This window comes from Epinephelus fuscoguttatus, linkage group LG14, assembly GCF_011397635.1.
Source record: "Epinephelus fuscoguttatus linkage group LG14, E.fuscoguttatus.final_Chr_v1".
Classification (NCBI taxonomy): domain Eukaryota; kingdom Metazoa; phylum Chordata; class Actinopteri; order Perciformes; family Serranidae; genus Epinephelus; species Epinephelus fuscoguttatus.
In genome coordinates this window covers 10,256,948-10,276,531 of record NC_064765.1, presented here as the reverse complement: position 1 = coordinate 10,276,531, position 19,584 = coordinate 10,256,948, and the positions used below count along the sequence as shown (strand labels likewise).

The 19,584-nt window shown below is 42.3% G+C and overlaps 1 protein-coding gene across 1 annotated transcript; it reads left to right on the top strand.

Annotated features, from left to right (window-relative positions):
• The first annotated feature begins 5,318 nt into the window (after positions 1–5,318).
• On the top strand, positions 5,319–13,398 carry vsnl1b (visinin-like 1b). Its single transcript, XM_049597052.1, has 4 exons — positions 5,319–5,670; positions 7,425–7,591; positions 7,755–7,970; positions 11,501–13,398. The coding sequence occupies exons 2-4, from the start codon at positions 7,430–7,432 to the stop codon at positions 11,696–11,698; spliced, it is 576 nt and encodes a 191-aa protein (XP_049453009.1). The 5' UTR covers positions 5,319–5,670; positions 7,425–7,429; the 3' UTR covers positions 11,699–13,398.
• Positions 13,399–19,584: the final 6,186 nt, after the last annotated feature.

The following is a 19,584-nucleotide window of genomic DNA, read 5'->3' as shown; positions in this document are numbered from 1 at the left end:
ATATGTTACATTTTTACTTTTCATACATATCATATCAACATTTCTAAGGTGATGACGCAGTTTTGACTACATGTAGTCTGCATGAACTGACGTTATCACTGGGAGGTTGAGGGGATGGTGTGATAGGAGACGGCTGCCAAGCTGCAGACTACTGTTAGAGATCAAGAAACAACAAAACCAGTTGTTTTTTTAGCCACATGTTGTGGTATTTCTAGTGACAGTGGCACCCAAACTGGGTGGTTTTTAGCTGCACATCATGGTATTTCAAGTGGCTTTGGTGCCACAAAAACTGTTTTTAGCGAGACTTAACAGCATTTCCAGCAGCAACTTGGGCAGCAAAACTAAGTAGAGCTTAGCGAGACTTAGCAGCATCTACAGCAGCGATTGTGCCACCAAAATGAGGTAGTTTTTAGCAAGAGGTAGCGGCATTTCCATCAGTGACTGCGGCACCAAAACTGGAATTTTTTAGCGAGAAACTGCTGCATTTCCAGTGGCAACTATGGCAGCAAAATTGGGTATTTCTTAGTGAGACCTCCCAGCATTTCCAACTGTGACAGCAAAACTAGATGTTTTTTGCAAGACTTTGCAGCATTTCCAGCAGCAATTGAGCTACCAAAACTGGGTAGTTTCCAGTGATGACTGTGGCACCCAAACTGGGATTTTTTTAGTGAGACACTGCTGCATTTCCAGTGGCAACTGTGGCTGCAAATTGGGTATTTCTCAGTTAGACTTACTCATTATTTCCAGCAACGGCTGTGGCACTAAAACTAGGTGTTTCTTAGTGAGACTTTGCAGCATTTCAAGACATGACTGAGGCACCAAAATTGGGTATTTTAAAACAAAATATACTTTTTTTTAAAACCATAACCAAGTGGTTTTTCAGTCTAAACATGACCACATCTTAAACACAGGATTGTCGAAACTTAAAGAAATAATAAGCACATAAGCACATCAGCTGAAATAATTAAGCTGTTAAAGACATAGTTTCATATTTCATGGGAAAAAGCTTTTCTTACTGAGAACAGATGGAAAGATCAATGCCACTCTTATGTTGTGAAGTTAAAGCCTGCAGCAGGTTAGCTCATCTTAGCATAAAGACTAGAAACGGTTGGAAATAACCTGTCTCTGTCCACAGGTTTAAAAAAAATCCTTCTATTAGCACTTTTAGTATGGATATGTTATAATTTGTTTAATCCCTATAAAAATTTAAGTGTTAACATAACACATTGTGCTTTTACAGGGCCGTTGACTATTTTGTAGCCTGGAGCACTGACCTCCAAGACTTCTGCTGGTTGCCAGGCAACTGCATCCAGCCATGAGACAGTCAGCTAGAGCTAGCTGTAATTCCCCTGCATTTGGGCTAAATCTTAAGGCTTTAGAACTTCAGGCTGGGAAATGAAACGTACAGATAATTGCACCACTAACAGCATGAATAAATAACTCAATCAGCAAAACAAATGTTGGCATTGTACATTTCTGTAAACCATGGATACGTTACAATTATACGTTATTATGTAGCCGATACATCGAACGTTTCTTTACGTTTCAACAATACTGTGGTTAACGTGGTTAGATTTAGACACAAAACCCACTTGGTTATGGTTAGTAAGAGACAGTGTCGTGGCACTATCATGGTAGGAAACACAACAATGTCTTGGTAAAAACCAATTGCTTTTGGTGGCACTATCCCAGGTGGATGGCTCATGCCTGGTGGCTAAAAAGCTCCTATAGAAAAAACAGCAGTGGCTCGCTAAAAGTCAGTCTCTTAGCACTATCCCAGCAGGAAGCGAAGTGATGTCCCAGTAAAAAACATATGCTTTTTGTAGCACTATCCCCAATGTAAACACAGCTATGGGTCACTAAAAACACACACACATTTGGTGGCTAAAAGCTGCTAGAAACACAATGACTCTCTAAAAATCAACCAGTTTTGTCAACACATTCTCACTCCAACCTCGTCACATATTGACGTTTGGTCATGGACTTTCCACATCCTGATATGACGTGAAAGGCACCCTGGGTGTGTTGGTTGTTGACGTTCTGGGACACCGTGTCAAGTTCTGTCTGTTACATGCATTGTCTTCTTTCAAAATACACTTCCATTTTCACAGGAAATTTACTGTTTACATACTGTTTACCTTTTACATTTCAAAATAAACACATTACGTCAGTACAACACCGCAAATTGACATTTTTTTTGCTCCAGCAACTAATGCACGTGGTTGGGTTTAGGAATAAAGAACAGGGTTTGGCTTTATAATCTTACGGGACATGAACACTGCACTCCTGGGTGAAAGTTACTGTTTGTTGGATCCATCCGACCACCCTACTCAGACTTTCGCCGCCATACTTTTCATTCTTTTCCTACTGTGTTTCCCCCTGACGCAGCTGAGTGCCGTTAAACTATAACAGCAACCGCCTGTGTATCATGCCACCATATCATCGTGTCTGACGCCACAAGTCACTGCCAAAGTGTCTGATTTCGACAACTTTGGAGCAAGACCAGGTTGGACCAGGCGTCTGATTGAGACAGGTGTTCATTTGTCAAAATGTGTAGCCACACAAACTGGCTTTTAATTGAAGTTTTATAGTATGGGGCTGGGCTGAGGTAGCCTAGTACATCAACCCGGTCTCACTCCAAAGTCGTCCAAATCTGGCACTTAAGGCAGTGAGTTGCAGTATCAGACACTAGCTATGTTTCCATCCAAAAATGATTCGAATCATTGGGAAATGCGCATTAAAAGAAATACGAATCCTGTGTGTTTCCATTAAATGTATGGACTTTGGTGAAAACTATGAACTCGCGCAAATTTTCCGCAGAACCAGAAACAAAACAAGTCTTGCATTCTTCTTCTTCTACGTTTCCTGGCGGTTGGCAACCAGCTTGTAAATGCATTACCGCCTTCCCGACCCGGAGTGTGGATATCACCATGGAGAGAGGTGTGCTACGTCAGACTTAATTCGAACATAACTGTTTCCTTCCCCCATTTTGCGAAGGGGATCAGGGGATTTTAATTCGAATTTTGGCATTTCCATCATAATTTTCCGACGCGATACTTCTAGATGCGCATCTAAACAGGCTGATGGAAACATGGCTACTGACGAAAAAAGCCATCCCTTAACATCGGCATGATACTTGGCCGGTTGCTGTTAAGACACTTGACAGTGTTGGGGGAAACAGGGCGGGACAAGAACAAAAGTTAAGGTGGTGAAAGTCAGAGTAGGACAGGCAGGATGGGTGGTGGATGGGTCCAACAGACTTTCGCCTGAGAGAGTGGTTATGTCGTGTAAGATTATAAAGCCAAACTCTGTTCCTTCTTTCCTAAACACAACAACGGACTTTTGTTGCCTAAACCCAAACACATGCCTCAGTTGTTGGAGGAAAAAAAAACAATTTGTGGTGTTGCACCGACTTAATGTGTTTATTTTGAAAGAGACTGTATGTAAACGTTAAATTTCCTGTGAAAATGGAAGTGTATTTTGAAAGAAAACAATGCATGTAACAGACAGAACTTGACATGGCGTCCCAGAACGTCAACAACCAACACACCCAGGGTACCACTCACGTCATATCTGGACGTGGAAACCAAATGTCAATATGTGACGAGGTCGGAGTGAGAATGTGTTGACTGGGCTGAGGTAGCCTATAGTGCGTCAGCCCGGTCTCATTCCGAAGTCGTCAAAGTCTGGTGCTTGGGCAGTGTCTTGCGGTGTCAGACACTGACAAAAAAAGTCTTCCTTTAACATCGGCATGATACGTAGCCGGTCACCATTATAGTTTAACAGTGCTCAGCAATGTTAGGGGAAAGCAGCGGGACAAGAACGAAAGATGAGGTGGCGAAAGTCCAAGTAGGGCGGGTCCTGTAACCAGGGCCGCCCCTCCCTAAACGCAGAACACGCGCTGTGCGTAGGGCCTCATCTTCCATGGGGGGCCACATTTTGCACGAGGGGACGCATTTGCGCATATGCGCAATGGATGCGCACATGCACTACGTGAGGCACGCGTAGAATCAGCTCGAGGAAGGAGAGAAGAGACCTGACCGCCCATGCGTCGCTGCAATGATTGACAGCACTGGACATCTGAACAATAAGAGGGGTGCGCTGGCAGGCACTTGCAGAGCTGCAGCAGGTGAAGAGTTGTCGACATGTCGTCCAAAAGAGCCTCAGGAGTGTGTGCGGGGACGGGAGGGTGGGCTCCACTGAGGGTGAGACCCGAGTCTCGGGGGTACGTGCGGGGCCGGGATGCTCCCAGAGAGGGGAGAGGGAGAAATATAGCTAAATAAGATGAAAATAGAAAAGAATGTCTCTGTATTTTATTTCTGTTTTCAGTGTTTAATTAAGGTGGGAGAGGCGGAGGGCTGAGGGAGATTGGACGCCTCCAGAGAGGGGAGAGGGAGAAATATAACAAAATGAGATTAAATAGGAAAAACCTGTCTCCCTCTTGTTATTTTATTTTCAGTGTTTAATCAAGGGTGGGGGATTGAGGTGGTGGAAGTTACTTTCTTTTGATGAGTATTTGATGGCTATTTGTGACTCAGATTTGTTTATTTATTTATTTCAGTTTGAAGTTATTTTTATTTAATATTTATTTATTTATTTCAGGTTGAATTTTTTATTTTATTTGACTCATACAGCCAAACTACTGTATCTACAGTACATTTGTTATTGCCAGTAAAGGTTGTCAAGTTAAATGGCAAGTTGTTGTATGGTCATTTTGTACCTATGATACATTTGGGATGGGGGCCTCCAAATAAAATTTCGCTTAGGGCCCCAGTTTGGTCAGGGGCAGCCCTGCCTATAACATTATAAAGCCAAACCCTGATCTTTTTTCCTAAACCCAACCGCGTGCAGTAGTTGGATGTATCTGGACGTGGAAAGTCCATGACCAAACGTCGACATGTGACGAGGTCAGAGTGAGAATGTGTTTCATACGTAATTAGACTTTGCAATGAGGGTAAATGTACAGGTACAGGTAACTGTCCGATAAACTGTATGAGAAAATTATGATAAATCCAATTACATAAATATAAAAATGTACATTTGGTGTGTTGGCGGTGGATGACTTCATGACTGTGGCCCTGCACACAGTGAACGTGGGGCTTTCAGGGGCCCCTGTTTTGTTATCCAGCCTTGGTTTTAGTAATCAAATTCCATTATTCTCCTTAAAAGCCACGTTTAATGACAATATTACTAAAACATTTCACCCTTTACTGATTCTAATACCTGATTAGTTACAGTGAATTATTTGATCAGGGGCCAAAATCCCACATTTTTCATTTCCTGCTGATGAAATTTCAGGGCTGACCATCTTCATCACGATGAAGGATCCGGTTATAACGTGACAGGATCCAGCTGAACCCAAACCGAGCAGCAGCAGCAGAGCAACAGTGAACTTATGATCAGGCTGTGATGCACACGGGTGACGCCGCGCTCCTGTAGTCGCATAACCACAGACTGGCGTGGGATCGGTCCCTGCTGCGCCTCATCTGGAATAACGTCGGGAAAATCCAGAAATTTCATTAGCGGCTGTTTTTTTTCAAAGGAGGCGAGCAGTGTCGAGAATAATCCCCTTTGGGCTACCGTTTCCATCGGAAGGGAGTTTTCTGTACTTTGCAGAAGCCTGAGCAGATTTATTCCGATAGAGCATCACCAAATATAGGCTGCAATAAGGTAAGCAGTGATCGCCTGCACATGTACATGGCATGTGTTAATATTTCAGAATATAAATACAGCAGCTGGTGGATGGTTTGTGTGGATGTGTCACGCGTTATTTTTAATATTTTCCTTGTGTTTGGATGAATGGGATCGAGCAGAAGAGGGGCTGGCACACGGGCACAGGTCTGCGCATCCCTTTAAAATAAAGCCACTGCGTTTTGCCTGGAAACAAGAAAACAGAAATAAAACCTGCAAAGGATTTGACGAATTAAAGAAAATGTCATCCAGATTTGCGCAATTAATTGGCTTTAATGCGCCTTGGATGTGGCTCTGCGGCGGCACCGAGAGAAGCTGTACTGTGTTATAAAAATAGACCTGTTTTGGTTATGAAATTTTGACATGTTTTTTGGCCCCGATGCGCATGGAAAGATGTCATTAGGAGCGGGGATGGTGAGGATCTAATCTGAAAATACTCTCACTGCGTCGTTTCCATCGGAATGCAGCAGCGTCTCCCTCTCTGCTCTCACAGGAGGCGGTTAGCTTTAATAGCATTAAATCAGATGTCATTGCCCAAAGCGTGAAATAAAACAGCATCTGTTGGCCCCTGTTTGCACAACGAGTCATTCATGCCGGTGGCCTGTGCGGTATGAAGCGGATGTTTCTGTAAAACGCCGCAGTTGCATGATGGCGAGCGGTTTTCTCAGCTCAACGCTCCGTGAAACAATTGTCATCTTCCTGCATAAAAAAACGTTAGTCCTCAAGGTCATTCACTGCAGAATATTTTACACATTAAACCCAACATCAGTGTGTGTAATTACCGAGCACGCTCGTCAGGATTGGTTATATGACACGCAGCGGGTGCACATTAAAGCCTGTGGTTTGCACTGATTTTGGCTGCAGCGCACATTTCTGCTGTTTGTTGTGGAAGGCCCGAGCCAATGCAGTGCTGTCTGCTGCTGCTGCTGGTGGAGGAGCTGTCCAGCCTGCTGTCATGCTGCTGCTGCTGCTGCTGCTGCAGAGATGTGCACCATATGTTGGCCTCAAGTGCTTGAGATTCCCACAATGGCCTGACATGCAAATCTAATTCTGCCGTTTTAATTTGGTAAATTATGAATCGAGAATTGACGCATTCTTGGCCACTTTGTCATGTGCCACATCATGAGTCAATAATTAATGAACGTGGGGCTTCTCTGGTGCGGTTGCTCAAGTTGTCATGATTGCTACTGAGGCCCCTCAGTGTGTGGATAATCCTGGCTGATTGGTCTGTGGATTGCCCACAACTGGTTTAAACACTACATTGTATACAGACCACTCCATTATAAGCTATATTCCCCACTGATCCAGATTACAGCAGGCCAACTGTGCGCTCCATCCTCACTCAGGTCTGTGGATTTACTGCAGTAGTGCCTCTCGTACAACCGAGCGCAGGCTTTGTTGTCATTGTCAGGTTATAGGACAGTGTTTGCAGTGGAAACTTGATAGCAGCGATCGAACATTTAATGAACTGGATCTGCTTTGACAGTGATGATCCAGGTCAGTGCTACCCGGGCCACAGACTGGCACAAGCAGGCTAAGGGGGACAGAAATAGAACAAGAGCACCAGGGAAATATTTGCTGCCCTCTTCCACACCCCCTTCTCCCAAAAACACACATTTACTTTCATGTTTGAAGTGGGAATAAAAAAAGGTCTACGCTGTGTGCTGGAGATTTTCATACTGCCGTCGCTCAGGCATAAATAAATGCATTATTCACGTGTTCTTGCACCACAGGAACCATGGGAAAGCAGAACAGCAAGCTGACTCCTGAGGTGATGGAGGATCTGGTGAAGAACACAGAGTTCAATGAACACGAGCTGAAGCAGTGGTACAAAGGCTTCCTGAAAGACTGCCCCACCGGCAGGCTGAATCTGGAGGAGTTCCAGCAGCTTTATGTCAAGGTTTGTGCGAGCCGCCGCCTCTCTTCTTCATCGTCTGCTTCTCTCACATCTGTCTGAACGTTTAATCATGCCATGACTATTTTCCGTCATCAAACTGGTGCTCTTTTTAAAGCCCTGGTTGAATTATTGAACACGCACACATCTTCCCCCTCCACATTTGCAGTTCTTCCCATATGGCGATGCATCAAAATTTGCACAACACGCCTTCAGAACCTTTGATAAAAACGGAGACGGGACCATCGATTTCCGAGAGTTCATCTGCGCCCTGTCCATCACATCCCGTGGCAGCTTTGAGCAGAAACTCAACTGGGCCTTCAACATGTATGACCTGGATGGTGACGGCAAAATCACCAGAGTGGAGATGCTGGAGATAATCGAGGTAAGGGATTATCGAGTCATTAAGCCCTCGCTCATCAGGGGGACCGGCTCTGGGTTTTCGTTGTTGTTGTTGTTATCAGTCTCCTGCACACCTGCAATGCCTTGAGTGCAGAGGCAGTTTCGTAACGACAGAAATGCAGTTGTATTGAATTACATTGTGCCATTTCTGGAAACGCAATCAGGATAGTAAATCCGATAGGTCTCAGTGATATTAGAGTGTATTGACAATTTCTGTAGTGATAAATGTGTTTTATTCCTGAGCATCTACATCAGTGGCTCCTAACCTTTTCTATCTGACACACTCCTCACTATGAAATAAACTCAACCCTTCACCAGCACCATCTGCTGTGCTCCAAATATGTTTATATGAATGGATTAGGTGTTATTTATTACTATTAATTATATAAAAGCAGTTATGTTTACATTTTTTACACAAGTGAATAGTCAGCGTTATGTCGACTGATCAAGTTTACATTAATACTGCTTTCACTTTGAATCGGAAAAGCATTTATTTCTTACTCTAAGCTATTTCAGCTGCTTATTTTAACAGTTTATCCACTGCTTTTCAATTCAAATCCAAATTAAATAGAACTTAACCTATCCCGAAGATAATTCTTGTTCCAGTGAGTGCTTCAAATTACAGTGACACTAAGTACAGTAAACACAATTTAAACGATTCACAACCAGTACCACAACAAGCAGACAATATAAAACATGCATTCATTACTTTCAGCTATCAATGGATATGTTTGCATGCCGCTAATATTCCACTATTATTGTATACTCCAGATTTGATACGGGTCCTGTTAACAGCATATTCTGTTTGGATGTTCTGAATTAGGTCTTTGTCCGAGTAAGAATTGAGGAATGTACCAGTGTTATCCTGATTTTAGGAGCATTTTTTGGACATGTATATGGTGCATTCACAATACCGTAAAACTTCAATTAAAAGCCTAGTCCCAATTAAACCCCAGTCCCTTTCACTAGCCCAGTGTGGCAACATAAATAAAGGCAATGTCTCAATTAGACGCCTGGTCTGGTTGCCAAGCAGTTCATTTTTATAGGAGTTCTTTGGATGTTTAAAACCAGGTTGTTCACTACCCGCTTACGTAAACATTCCTTAGCTGTTTAGATCGCACATACAAATATGAATGTTGAAATGTTACTCGGTTCAGTTCATTTTACTGAAACCATGAGCACCAGAGAAAACCATAATTCATTCAGATTTACCAGCATGACAAAAAAACAAGTAGTGACACTCTTCCTCTGCAGCTGTCATAAAGTCGGAATACGTGTCCATTTCTTGACTACCAGGCAAGTTAACTATATTCGTTTAGTTCGTAAGATTTCACCGATCAAAAGAATCATAAGTGTCTTTCATAAAAAATAATCCAAGTTCCGAATATTGTTTGAACAGGATAGAGTGGTGTTGTGCTGTAACCTTGTCCCATATAGACAGGCCTTTCAGCAAATAATAACCCAGGCTACTGATTGAAGTTTTATGGTATACATCTGTAGCCCCTTTTACACTGTCAGATTTTCCGTGAATGTTGGGCCGTTTTGCCGGCAAACTGCGAGCATTTAGACACACAGAGCCGGTTTGGCGAGTTGATCCAAGGTGCCCAATTTTCCACCCCGTGGGGTAGTCATATTGGCGTAACCCTTTTAGTTAAAACAGACCGAGGCGGCCTTCCGCAACGGGAGGAGCTGTTGATGACGCCGCACATGTGAGCCACTGACAGCTGGAAACAGCTGATAGCAGGAATTAGCGAGCAGCTAGTAGCAAGAGGGAAACGCAAACCTGACAGACACTGTAAAAATGAGCAACTGGGGAAACAAGGAATTGCGCGCCCTCCTTGTCCTCGCAAATGAAGAGGCCATTAACCATCAGATGACGGGAACGGTGAAGAACGGGCTGACTTATGGGAGAATCGCCGAAGGACTGACCAGCTGCGGCTTCCCTCCCGCATCACTGTTTACGTCACACACTGAGCTACACATTTTACTTGCTCACGCCCCCAATTGCCCCGAAAAAGGCACATTCTGTATAAACAAAAGTAGGTAGGCGGCATTTTGCTGCACTCCCCGATTTTGTTTTTATACTGCCAATGCTGAAAAAAGACTGATTGGGCTTTCCTGCAAATTTGCACAACTCCTGTTTAAAAAGGGCTACAGTTGAGGTTTTTACTGCAGTTTGTGACACATGGCATCTTGTCTGTTTACGCTCAGTTCTGTGCATTGTCATGGATGTGTTGTACACAAACCAACTTGCCAACAGTTTGCAAGGCTGAGGTAGAGATGCCTAAAAAAAGCACACATTTCTGATTGGAAGGAGAAACTACCTACTAAATGTTTACCTACTTAAATATTATAAAAGACGTGGATAAACTGGTTTTTGGATATGCGCAAATATGGCAACACCGACCTTTGGAAGATAGTGGTTAAAGAAATGAAGGAAGGAGGATGTGTTCACACGGTCATCAAAATCCGGTGCTTGGGCAGTGACTTGAGACGTCAGGCACAAACGAAAAAAAGCCATCATTTAATATCAACATGATACGTGGCCGGTCGCTGTTATAGTTTAACAGCTCTCGGCGGCATTGGGGGAAATGCGGCAGAACAACAACGAAAGTCGTTGGGAGAGCGATGTTCGCTTCCCATAAGATTATAAAGCCAAACCCTCTTCTTTCCTAAACCCAACCACGTGCATTAGTTGTTGAAGGAAAACAAATATCAATTTGTGTTGTTGTACCTACACAGTGCATTTATTTTGAAAGAGACTGTATGTAAATGTTAAATTTCCTGTGGAAAACAGAAGCGTATTTTGAAAGAAGACAATGCATGTAACAGGCAGAACTTGACACAGCATCCCAGAACGTCAACAACCAACACACCCAGGGTACCTTGCACGTCGCATGTGGACATGGAAGGTCCATGAACAAATGCCGATATGTGACGAGGTCGGAGTGAGAATGCGTTGTCGTCAGGACTTCCCTGAAGTTGTACTGTCAAAACACTTCTATGTAAAGGTCGAAACTGCTGCTACAGTGCTGTTACAGTCATTCCCCCAGCTGCAATGCTGGTGCAGAGACACCAAGAGTGCAGATGTGGAAGACCTGAGAACAATGACCAATCAGAGCAGACTGGGCTTTTCAGGATGGCGGCTTAAAGAGACAGGTGCTAAAACGGAGCGTTTCAGACAGAGGCTGATTACACAGGTGTATTCAGGTGGACAGTTTGTGAAAAATAATGTTTTTTTTTAAATGCTGAAGCGTGTAAATGTGTTCTAGTAGAAACCCCAAAATACAAGTATGAACCTGAAAATGAGCACAATGTGGGACCTTTAAATAAATAATGAGTTTATTTGTTGAATTAGTTGGGCTTTACTACTTGGCAACTGTTAAAGTCCCCCTTTGTAGTAGCTCTGGTTGGGAATCACTGATCTACATCTTTATGAACAAACAAACACATGTAGGCTCGACTGGATTACATAAGAACCTATGCTAATTTCTCACTGCGCCTCACCCACAGGCTATCTACAAAATGGTGGGCACTGTGATCATGATGAAGATGAACGAGGATGGTTTGACACCAGAGCAGAGGGTGGACAAGATCTTCGGCAAAATGGATAAGAACAACGACGACCAGATCTCGTTGGAGGAGTTCAAAGAGGCGGCGAAGAGCGACCCATCCATCGTGCTCCTGCTGCAGTGTGACATGCAGAAGTGAGCCCTCCCTGCTTGCTCCTCTCCCCGTCTGTAATCCACACACTCTGGACAGCAGCACATGTTTTAATGTCTCATTAGGTTCTCTGCCATTTCCACAGGAAAAAAAAACAATGCTTGGACTATTTTTCAATGGACTCGCTTCTTGTGGTTGTATGCATGAGAATGTCAAATGCTGAATAATTTTGAATATAGCTATAAGATATCATACATTTCTATTTCAAAACATGCCAATGTGATTTGTGCACAGTAACCCTATACATTCTCATCCAACCCTAGCTTGTATATCAGTGGAGCACTGCATTAAATTATGTTCCTGCAGTATTTAGGATCCCCAGTGTTCACTGCTGCAACTACTGTACGCTTTACATAATAGTAACAAAACAATAATTCCTATGATAATTGTAACTGTCTCTACTATCCAGACTTGTTGAGCTCTTGGAGAATAGAGAGGCTCCTGTCTGTTCCAGATGTTTTCACACGATGGAACCAAGAAGAGTAGGTTCTTTGCATGCATATATTACGTGTCAAAAAATATAATCTCTTACCTTTTGCATCTTTAGGTGGTTATAAAAGAGAAACCCTATGGAATTCATTTAGTATTGTTGCATGGGATGTACAGTATGTGACTCATCAGACCATTAGTTCACCTCCAGTAATGTGGGAGCATGCTTCCCTCCATTCGATTACACGTGTATGTGTGACACTTGAAAGATATTTGGAGTGCAGTTGCGGGCTAATCTCCAAGGAAAGAGCTTTCACATAAACATTGTATTATGTTTTGCTTCAGTGACTTCTGGGATGAGCAGAGAGACATTTACGGAGCAGCTCTCCTTTATGATTTTAATGTACTGCCGCCACTTAATCCAGAGGAAAGGCCAAAATTACTGCTGTCATTAGGCGCAGTACTCATGCATTATTCCCCACAATGATCCAAAATTGGCTTCTCATTCAGGCTGCTTATTTGATTTAGACTTAAATAACTTAACTCAGTACATATCAACATGTTTACAGAAAAGAAGAGCACTGCAAAATGAGTACAGTCTTGGCTTTTGACCTTACTGCTGGGAGTTCGCTCTCTGGGCCGGGGACCTTACGAGAGGAGCTCCACTTCCAATGCAGCAAAAAAAAAAAGGAGGAAAAAAGCCTCTTATATGTTTACTGGACACACTGCATTCCTACGTCTAAAACTTTTTTGTAAGGAGAAACTTTTTATTGAAAGGTCTCATCTTCTAATCTATTCCATTTGCAACAGTCATTAAAAATGCAGGACCCTCGAGAGAGGCGCACGATAAAAGCTTTTGAAAGAGCGTTTCAGTGTGAGGTGGCAACTGGAGGGCGATGTAGGGTAAAGCTATTGTGGAAATTCTCTTTCAACAGTTTTGCTTCCCCATTTCTAGGCTATGCAAGCACGGACTGAGTGTCTGCTTGTAGTCCACTCACTTACAGTAGTGGAGGTTGCAGAAGCTTTTCACTGTTCTGTCTATAACATAACTGAAACCAACCCTCACATTATTAAAGTCTATATTATTTATACATTTCAGTCCAGTCACTATGTCGCATTCTTTGTCTCGTAAATGTTTATATCAAATATGGAAAAATCATAATACAAGTGACTGTATTCTTTTATACATGTGGCATGTGTTGCACCCTAAATTAATTCTGTAGTGATTAAAACGAATAAACCATCACCAGGCTTTTTCAAAAGACACCGTCTGCAGGTGTAATTTATGGGAAAATGAAGACCACACTGCTGCAGTCTTTAAAGGGACAGTTCACCCCAGAATCAAAAATACATATTTTTCTTCTTACCTCTAGCGCTATTTATCAGTTTAGATTGTTTTTGTGTGAGTCACTGAGTGTAGGAGATATCGGCCGTAGAGATGTCTGCCTTCTCTCCATTATAATGGAACCAGATGGCACTCAGCTTGTGGTGCTCAAAGCGCCAAAAAATACATTTGAAAAACTGAAAAGCAATGTTTCGTTCCATAAATCATGACCTGGTGTGAGCTCACCTAGCACCACTGAGCTAGCTAACGTTACAGCTCAGCCGAGGAGGACGCATTACCATTTATTTGCTTTCTTTTCTAGAGTTTAATGTTTAATGCAAGTTTGACCACTCTCGTGTCTTTTCAGTAAATATGAGGTTACGGCCAGCAGACGGTTAGCTAACTTAGCATAAAGTCTGGAAATAGAGGGAAACAGCTAGCCTGGCTTTGCCCAGAGGTAAAAAAAATTCATTAACATGTTAAAATTTGTTCGCTCAGTCTGAGCCAGGCTAGTTGTTTCCCCTGTTTCCCGTCTTTACGCTAAGCTAAGCTTACCGATCTAGTTTTACATTCATTACATCTTTTAATCTAACTCTTTTCAAGAAAGCGACTGCTAGCTCATTTAGCACTAGAAAAGGATGCCATCAATGTTTATTTGCATTTTTGGAGAGAGTAAGATGAGAGATTTGATACCACTCTCATGTCTATTTAGTAAATTTAAGGTCACGGCTAGCAGCTAGTTAGCTAGCTTATCATAAAGCCTGGAAATAGGGCGAAACAGCTAGCCTGGGTTTGTCCAGAGGTAACAAAATCTATCAACATGTTAAACATTTATTGTTCAACCTGGGCCAGGCTAAGTGTTTCCCTGTTTGTCCCCGTTGTCTTTATGGACGCCATTAATGTTTGCATTTCATGTTGACACCAGGCCCCCAGGAAGTGCACTGGGCTTTGAGGCCAATTTCCGTATGCAAGTAGGCCCAAACAGACTTTTCCCCATTGACTTACATTGGAAAAGAGATGTCTGTAAATCAGTGAATACATTTCTATGACTGTCACAGCCCTCACAAAATGACTGTCATGACTTTCGCTGTCAGGATTTGATACATTTGGTACGATAACATTTGAAAAGTCTAGAAGGGGTGCAAGATTAAATAATTTTATCTCCATCTAAGTTAGCAGAGCACTAAACCATAAGTAGCCAGTTCGGCCAGCAGACATTGCTAGTGTGCTCACTCTATGTGCCAAATGATGCAGAAGCAGTGTCAATGATCCAGGAAATTTCTTACCACGGAAATAGAGCTTTTTTGGCTTCATGTGCCACTGAGGAACTTTCATAGGGATGAACTTCCTTCTGTGCAGTGATACAGTTACTGGGTGTAGTTCGGTAGAGAGAAAATAGTTCCTGCATGAAACTGCACAACAAGGTCTGTGGATTATCTTGAGTAACCAGGTCATGATTTCGGGAAAGAGACGCTGTTGTTGAGTTTTTCAAATTTATTTTTTTGGTGCTTTGAGCAACACAAGCTGAGTGCCATCTAGTTCCATTATATTGGAGAGAAGGCAGACATTTCTACAGCCGATATCTCCAACACTATGCAACTCACACCAAAACTATCTAGATTGATAAACAGTGCTACGGATAAGAGGAACAATATGTATTTTTAATTTTAGGGTGAACTGTCCCTTTAAGACTGTGTTTACTGTGTGTGTTGATGTGGATGAATGGAGTGAACATGTGAATGCAGAGCCCTGTATGTATCAAAATTATGACCCGTACAAAAGTGTCCAGAAAATCCAATATTTATTGTAAGGGTGGTTATGATTCTTCCAGGCAGGTACAGTTAACTATGCTAGATGAGAGTTTTTAAGAACTGGAGAGAAGTGGACAGCAATAGCGTATATGTTTATGAAACAGATATGATGACCTTCAAACCATGATAGGAGCAAAATGTTGTGAAAATATTAACACTGACAGGTTGAGTAGAGTTCTGGTTCACACAGTGAAAACCTCTCTCTCTGGTACCAGACTCCTGAGGTAAACCTAAACTACAATAGCAAACTCTATTAAAACATTTCCAGGGTAACATTTTAAAAGCATGTAAACTCAGTATCAACTACAACAGTCAAAATATAATAGTTAATTAATTACATATAATATTAACATAGTCATGTATTTGCTGTATTAATACAACCTTCAAATTAAGAGGAAAAAAAAAACAGAAAATAACTCCTGTGATCCAAACATAGCATTATATACTCATAATATTAGAGACAGTATATCATAATAATGTATAAGTTAGGTGCCAGACATCTTACCTGCTGAGCACAAACAACAATTTATAATACAAGAATCTTAAACTTGGTACAGTGCATGACTATTAACACACAAACATCTGTATTCACTACTAGTTCAAACTGAGAACTAACAAGTTTGTTTAATAAACCAGTAAAGATAGGTTTTCTTTTTTGAAGAATGCTGTGGTGGAAATCAGACCAGTGACCTCCCAGTTATAGTCACATCCTCCTGACCAACAGGACACCATGCTGCAGGTCATTACGCCAGCAGAGGCTACTAATGAGATAAATAAAACCTGGAGCAGGGTGGGGGTTTCAAGCAAAACTACACCTACTTCCAAGGTGCACGGCGAAGGGAAAGAAGTCGAAACGCTGGCAACATAAAGAAAAGAACAATGTTGCTGAAGTTTCGACCCCTATAAATACAACCTGATACAATACAATCAGAAAAAAAAATCATTGAGATTGACTAAATGTTTACAACATTCAGAATACGAACAACTAACTAACTTTGTTTTAGTACCACCTCGGTCAAGGTTCCATGTGAACTGAACCAATACAACAAGGTGGGGTTAAAACTCTGCAGACCACTGACTGGTCAGAGAGAACCGTCAACTGTGCATCGAGGAACATCCTGTACAAACCCACCATTTTCCAAGTTTTCACATTAGGTCCTTTTCAGCCCTCTAAGCGGACTCAGAGCAGCGACTCAGCAATTTTTGCACATACAGTGGTGTGAAAAAGTGTTTGCCCCCTTCCTGATTTCTTACTTTTTTGCATGTTTTCCGCACTTAAATGTCTCAGATCATCAAACAAATTTAAACATTAGTCAAAGATAACACAAGTAAACACAAAATGCAGTTTTTAAATGAAGGGTTTTATTAATGAGGAAGAAAAAAATCCAAAGCTACATGGCCCTGTGTGAAAAAGTGTTTGCCTCCTAAACCTAATAACTGGTTGGGCCACCCTTAGTAGCAACTACTGCAATCAAGCCTTTGTGATAACTTGCAATGAGTCTTTTACAACGCTGTGGAGGAATTTTGGCCCACTCATCTTTGCAGAATTGTTGTAATTCAGCCACATTGGAGGGTTTTCGAGCATGAACCTCCTTTTTAAGGTCATGCCACAGCATCTCAATAGGATTCAGGTCAGGACTTTGACTAGGCCACTCCAAAGTCTTCATTTTGTTTTTCTTCAGCCATTCAGAGGTGGACTTGCTGGTGTGTTTTGGATCATTGTCCTGCTGTAGAACCCAAGTTCGCTTCAGCTTGAGGTCAAGAACAGATGGCCGGACATTCTCCTTCAGGATTTTTTGGTAGACAGAATTCATGCTTCCATTCATCACAGCAAGTCTTCCAGGTCCTGAAGCAGCAAAACAGCCCCAGACCATCACACTGCCACCACCATATTTTACTGTTGGTATGATGTTCTTTTTCTGAAATGCGGTGTTACTTTTACGCCAGATGTAATGGGACACAGACCTTCCAAAAAGTTCAACTTTTGTCTCGTCAGTCCACAGAATAGTTTCCCAAAAGTCTTGGGGATCATCAAGATGTTTTCTGGCAAAAATGAGACGAGCCTTAATGTTCTTTTTGCTTAGCAGTGGTTTTCGTCTTGGAACTCTGCCATGCAGGCCATTTTTGCCCAGTCTCTTTCTTATGGTGGAGTCATGAACACTGACCTTAACTGAGGCAAGTTATGCCTGCAGTTCTTTAGATGTTGTTGTGGGGTCTTTTGTCACCTCTTGGATGAGTCGTCGCTCCGCTCTTGGGGTAATTTTGGTCGGCCGGCCACTCCTGGGAAAGTTCACCACTGTTCCGTGTTTTCGCCATTTGTGCTTTAGAAATGGCTTTATAACCTTTTCCAGACTGGTAGATTTCAATTACTTTTTTTCTCATTTGTTCCTGAATTTCTTTGGATCTCGGCATGATGTCTGTAGCTTTTGAGGACCTTTTGGTCTACTTCACTTTGTCAGGTAGGTCCTATTTAAGTGATTTCTAGATTGGAAACAGGTGTGCAGTAATCAGGCCTGGGTGTGGCTACAGAAATTGAACTCAGGTGTGATCAACCACAGTTATGTTTTAACGGGAGCTGGGGGGCAAACACTTTTTCACACAGGGGCATGTAGCTTTGGATTTTTTTCTTCCTCATTAATCAAACCCTTCATTTAAAAACTGCATTTTGTGTTTACTTGTGTTATCTTTGACTAATGTTTAAATTTGTTTGATGATCTGAAACATTTAAGTGTGGAAAACATGCAAAAAAGTAAGAAATCAGGAAGGGGGCAAACACTTTTTCACACCACTGTATGTGAACACTACCAACAGAACTCAGACCCCTCTGACGAAAACCATACTCAGACCACCTTGGGAGTCAGTCTTGAGTGATTACTCTAAATGCCAGAGGGGGGAGACAAAAGTTCCACACTCCAGTTAAAGAAAAAAAAAAATACTTATAAGTTCCACAGTATCGCTTCGACAATCAGCTGAGAATCCTGCCTAAATTGGGGGGCTTCTGTCTGCAGGGAAAACAAATTATCGATATACCAAATGTGAGTTGAGTTGAGTGGTACCTACAGTGGAAATGAGGTTTAATATCAAGAGTCTGGCTAGCGGCCCCTAAAGGCTCTTTACACCAAAACACACCCACCCATCCCTCTCCTCTCTCTTTCAATCGAGGCAGACCGCTGCTAACCTACAGCCTGGTTCTGTTAGAGCTTTCTGCCTCCTAAAAGGAAGATGTTCCTCACCGCTATCGCTACATGCTCGCTCACAAGGGAATTTTTGAGTCTTCGTAAATTAAATCGAAGCGCTTAGTGCTAGACCTGCCCTATGGGCTGTTTCAAACTTGACCAACATAAACCATCTAAATGGGTCAAAGTGTGTTTACCATTGGAGTATTTTGTTGCTGTAGCTGACAGGAAGTTAGCAGGGACCAAAGCTTTTGCCGTAGCAACAAAATGGCAATGAAATGTTCTATCTGAGTGTCTTGAGAGAACTTCTGTTATGATTTGGCACTATACAAATAAAACCAACTTGACCTGAGACACCAAAAAAGTTTAACCTGGCAAAGTAATCAACATCCTCAAAGGCCCCGACACACCAAGCTGACGGTCGGCTGTTGGTCAATGTTGAGACATAAGTGAGCGTCTGTTACTCTAGTTTGTGCAATGTCCTGCACCTTTGGCTCTCGTCAACCCTGCTAGGATTTTTTTCCAGCTGATTCAGCACGTTAAATTATCGTCAGAGTTGGTGGAGCCTGTCAATGAATGAAATCACTGTGATTGGCAGTTCAGCTCAGCGCAAAAGAGGAGAAACGGAAGTGAGGAAAGTAAACAAATTGCAAAAGCCAAGAGGGCATGAGATCGAAACAAACTCTTTAAAAGGGGTAAGATTATTTCTTTTTAGCCACTGAGCTCTTTAGCACAAATGGTTTGTCATTGTTTGTTTTTGTAAGCAAGGGCACGGTAAATATCTTTTTTTTTTAACATCAGGTTGTTTTGCTAATGTGCTAACTGGCTAACTACCGTCTTAAACCTGTCCTGTCGGTCTTCTTGTTTCCCTTTTTCAATGACAGACTACCTCCACCTGCTGGTATGGAGAGTTACTTCCTCTCACGTAGACGCAAAATGTACATGCTAGTTACCAGTTAGTTGAAGGCTTAGTGGTGTGTTCAAGTGCAACTTTTTGGCCCAGACACAGGCGTTGTGAGGCAGCGCAATAGTCTGCTTTTGTTGCCACTAGTTCTTTGATGTCGACTTGGTGTGTCTGGGCCTTAACAGAATCCTTTAGATTAAAAACACATTTAACACACAAACAACACCATC

Excerpts from the sequence above, each read along its gene's own strand:
- vsnl1b (XM_049597052.1), top strand. The coding sequence starts at position 7,430 with ATGGGAAAGCAGAACAGCAAGCTGACTCCTGAGGTGATGGAGGATCTG. Across the intron at positions 7,592-7,754 it reads TCCAGCAGCTTTATGTCAAG|TTCTTCCCATATGGCGATGC; the intron begins GTTTGTGCGAGC and ends CCACATTTGCAG. Across the intron at positions 7,971-11,500 it reads AGATGCTGGAGATAATCGAG|GCTATCTACAAAATGGTGGG; the intron begins GTAAGGGATTAT and ends CCTCACCCACAG.